Source organism: Otolemur garnettii, unplaced genomic scaffold (genome assembly GCF_000181295.1).
Source record: "Otolemur garnettii isolate 467f Iridium unplaced genomic scaffold, OtoGar3 scaffold00035, whole genome shotgun sequence".
NCBI lineage: Eukaryota > Metazoa > Chordata > Mammalia > Primates > Galagidae > Otolemur > Otolemur garnettii.
Genome location: NW_003852430.1, coordinates 1,835,712 through 1,839,849, shown reverse-complemented (window position 1 = coordinate 1,839,849; position 4,138 = coordinate 1,835,712). Strand labels below are relative to the sequence as shown.

At 44.4% G+C, this 4,138-nt stretch overlaps 1 protein-coding gene across 1 annotated transcript in view; it reads right to left on the bottom strand.

Annotated features, from left to right (window-relative positions):
• FBXO9 (F-box protein 9) overlaps nucleotides 1–4,138 on the bottom strand; it is a 37,267-nt gene that overhangs the window by 2,842 nt on the left and 30,287 nt on the right. Inside the window, 1 exon segment of the mRNA XM_012805046.1 lies at nucleotides 970–1,121. Within this exon segment, the coding sequence (XP_012660500.1) occupies nucleotides 970–1,121 (152 nt within the window).

Genomic DNA, 4,138 nt, shown 5'->3' with positions numbered 1-4,138 from the left:
CAAGAATTGGAGGTTGCTATGAGCTATGATACCACAGCACTATACCAAGGGCACCAAAGTTAAGACTCTGTCTCAAAAAAAAAAAAAAAAAAAAAGCATTTGGCTTTGGAATAACTGTGGTCTTATGTTTTAGTAGACCTTCCTAACTATAGCAAAACCACTGTAAATACTGTACAGATACATAGATGTGGTACATCTCTGGTCTATGAAAGTTAGATCAGCTTAAGGAGGTGGTTAACTATATAATTTATAATTATAGTATCAGTGTATATAATTTTAATAATCCCCGAGGAGAAACCAAATGGAAATAAAATTAAATATGGTAAGACTGAAATGTATGTGTGTGGGGGGGGGAAATGATGTTTTTTAAATTTCCTTATTTATTTTTCTTCGTCTCAGCAACAACAACAAAAAAGCAGAGTCCCACCCTATGCCCTGAGCAGAGGGCAATGGCATCACAGCTCACTGCAACCTCAGACTCGGGCTGCGGGCATCCTGCTGCCTCAGCCTATGGAAGCTGCTGGGATTACAGGCACTTGCTGGGTTTTTCTTTTTTTTTAAATGACTCTGGGGTCTCACTCTCGCTCACACAAGTCATGAACTCCTAAGCTCAAGCAATTCTCCCTCCTCAGTCTCCCACAGTGCTGGGATTATGAGACAAAGATCTGGTTTTTAAAAATTGAACAAGCAATGTATGGACTGCTGACTCATCTACTCATGGAATGCTTTCATTTCCACAGTGGTGGGACCATTCACATTCTCACAGGCCCTGTGTGAGAGTCCAGACGCTCTACTTCCTCAGCCATGCCTAGTCTTTTTCAGTCTGGTCATTTTCTTGCCTTGTAGTAGTATTATACCATGGTTTAGCTTTAGAATGTTATCTCTGAGAAATTAAAAAATACCTGAGTTTCCTAAGCTAGATATGAAGTAGACATTAATGCTATTTGGTATTTTTATTCATTAACCTACTTGTAAGTAATGTGACAAGAATGATGTATCCAGATGAGTTTATTGAACTTCTGGTGGCCACTGGAACACAGTTGTAGCCCCACATGAAAACTCTGATCTGCTTCTTGTACAGGGACACGACGAAAATATCTGTATTTGTAGTCAAGTGGTTTCTGCGAAAGGAAAGACACAAGAGCTATAATGAAACCTTATCTCACTAGTATGTAAATGTTTATAAAAACATTATGTAAGAGCAACACTAAAAGTTACAATATTTGCATGCAGTAGAGAACTGTTCTGAATAGCCCGAGAATGTATATGGGTGCCTTGAAAAGTGATAAATACTCTAAGGTGATAGCAGAGAAAAACTTGATACTTTCAGTCACAATAACCCCACTAACGTCTGCATTATTTCTGTTTAGTAGCTGAATAAGTGAAGACCCAAGGACATCAAATGAGTCAACCCAAGTTACAAAGTAGTTTCCGAAATGGGAAGTAAAACTTTTACCTCCTACCTCTAAGTGTATTTCCTTCTACCAGAAAACACCTGGAAATTTTTTGAGAGACAAAACAAACTGGGGAAGACTACAGAGAAAGCAGAGTATGACTTACCTTTTGCAATAACAAAATAGTGAAAAAGAAGCTGTGACAAGATTCATTAGAATCACATTTCTGCAATTACTGCTACGAAAAACACAAAAATGGAGCTCTATGAAGAGTTTAATTGTATTATATATTCTGAAGAGAAAGACAGACGTTCTATATGAAAACTGCTAACCTCTTTTTATTAGCTAAATTCCCAATCTTGACCTTAAGAAACTCAGTCAAACCAACTATCTCTGCTTCTCAGACTGGGGCCCCGCCTCTACAAGCCTCCTAGAAGGGGCTGGAGAAGCCAGCAACAGGGGGCCACAAGGTGATAGGACTCACAGACGAAACCCTGCCCTAACCACCATCTTAGTATGTGATGCTAGAGAAAAGGCAGAGATTTCATGGGAGAACTTTCTTTCAAAAACTCTATTACTGGGGGATCATGGGGTATGACACAACTCTTGGAGATGGGACACAATTATAAGGAAGACTTGACCTAACAAATGGAATCAGTATAACCTGGTTCTTTGTACCTTCAATGAATCCCCAACAATAAAAAAAAAAAATTACTTAATAAAGGCAACATACAAATATTCCAGCTACCTCATAACTGATTTCTTGGGTATAATACCAGAGTTTTCAATCAAGATTGAAAAAGTGGGTCAACTGCAAAAGAATTCTGGGAAGATAGTAGCCATCTTGACTAGTAGCAACCCTTGGCAGATGCTTCTGACTGGAGGGAGAAAAACTGGACAGAATCAGACTCTATGAAGCCAAAGGTGGGGAGCTGAGCCAAGAAAGAAGTTCAGCGAACTGTGACTCCAAGGAAGAGCATTCAAGAAAACAAATTACATGTACAAAGCCTATTAACTATAGGACAGGAGACCCCCCTCTCCCAAGTGGGAGGCTGGTGGTAAGCTCTGTGCCAGTGAGCAGGGAACAAAAGACCTCATTTTACTTCACTGGAGAGAGCCGCTAAACTCCAGGTCTCTTTCTCCAGGGAGGTCCCATTTATGAATCTAGACACCACCCCACCAGGCATAAAATTGAACAAATATATTCCCCGACAATTCCAAACTTCCAGTCCACTCCTCCCCCCTCACATGGTGGTCTGAAGTTCTGCCCCCCACAGAGTGCAGAGTATTTGGTCTTTTCCTGAGAGATCTGGGCATAGTGTGAACCACCAAACATCAGGATGGAATCTGTGACTAGGGGGGAAGAGGGCATGGGAAGAAAGGACACTTGGCAGGAGGAGGAGCAGTCCCCTGGTTATGACTTTGCCTGGCCAGTAGTGGTGTTGACCCTTAGTTCGGGCTGTGTCTGGTGGGAGGGATGCAGAACCCCTCTGGCTCTGATGGTGCTGGCAAGCAGGAGAGTAGTTGCCTGGTGTGGACTGAGTTCAGCGGGATGGGCTGGTACGGTACCCGGCTCCAAAGCAGAGGCTTGCTGGGTGTGGACCCAGACCTGAGGGCAAGGGTGTGGTCTCCATCAGAGCTGGTAACCCTCCAGGACCAGTGAGCAGGGGCATGATCCCCTGACTCCAACAGCCCACCAGCAGAGACTTGCCAGTATGGACTGAGCCTGGCAGGTGGGATTGTGGTCCCTGACTCCAATAGAGCCAGCAAGCAGAGGCTTGGCAGGTGTGGTCTGAGACCACAGGCAGGAGCACGGTCCCCAACTCCAACTGGGCCGGCAAGCAGAGAAGTGGACACCAGTGTGTACTGAGTCTGGCGGGAGGGGGCATGGACCTCTGGCTCCAATTGAGCTGTTAGAGACCCTTGGATCCTCTCTGTTGAGCAGGGTTTATACTGCCTGAGACAATTTGATTGGGACTTGCATCCCTGTCCACCTGGGGACACTCTGAGGTTCACCTTGGAAGTTCTACAGTGGTAAAGAACTGAATGGTGAGGGCGGAGTGCCGCAGCTGTCTCTATCTTTCCACAGTCGAGATTTAAACCTAATACCGTGGCTTCTTAGGTTAGGGTAGAGGCTGGCTGATCTTAACACAGAGCCAGCTTGCGCTAGCTCACAAGGCAGGTCCTCAGAGTCTCCAGCCAAAACTCTGAAAGGGGCCTTTGTAAGCTTCTAGGAGATAAGCCACAATTACAAAGTCTAGCACTCTGGAAAGTGGATGATTAACTCTACTACCTGGGAACCCCAATTCAATTGCACCTGACCAGTTCTAATAACCAAATGGAGGAAAATAAACATGGGACAGAACCAACAGAAGAACACCGGCAACATGAATAATCAGAATAGATCACCCCTCAAGGAATGACAAAGGAGATATAACTGAAGATGCCATACACAGACAAATGGCTGAAATGGCAGAAATAGAATTTAGACTATGGATGGCAAATAAGATGAATAGAATGGAAGAAAAGTTAGAAATTGAAATCCAAAGAGTAGTTCTAAAGTTCTCTCTGCTCAGCGCCTGTGGCTCGAGTGGCTAAGGCGCCAACCATGTACACCCAAGGTGGCGGGTTCGAATCCAGCCCCGGCCCACCAAACAACAATGAAGGCTGCAAACAAAAAACAGCCAGGCGTTGTGGCAGGCACCTGTAGTCCCAGCTACTTGGGAGGCTGAGGCAGGAGACTC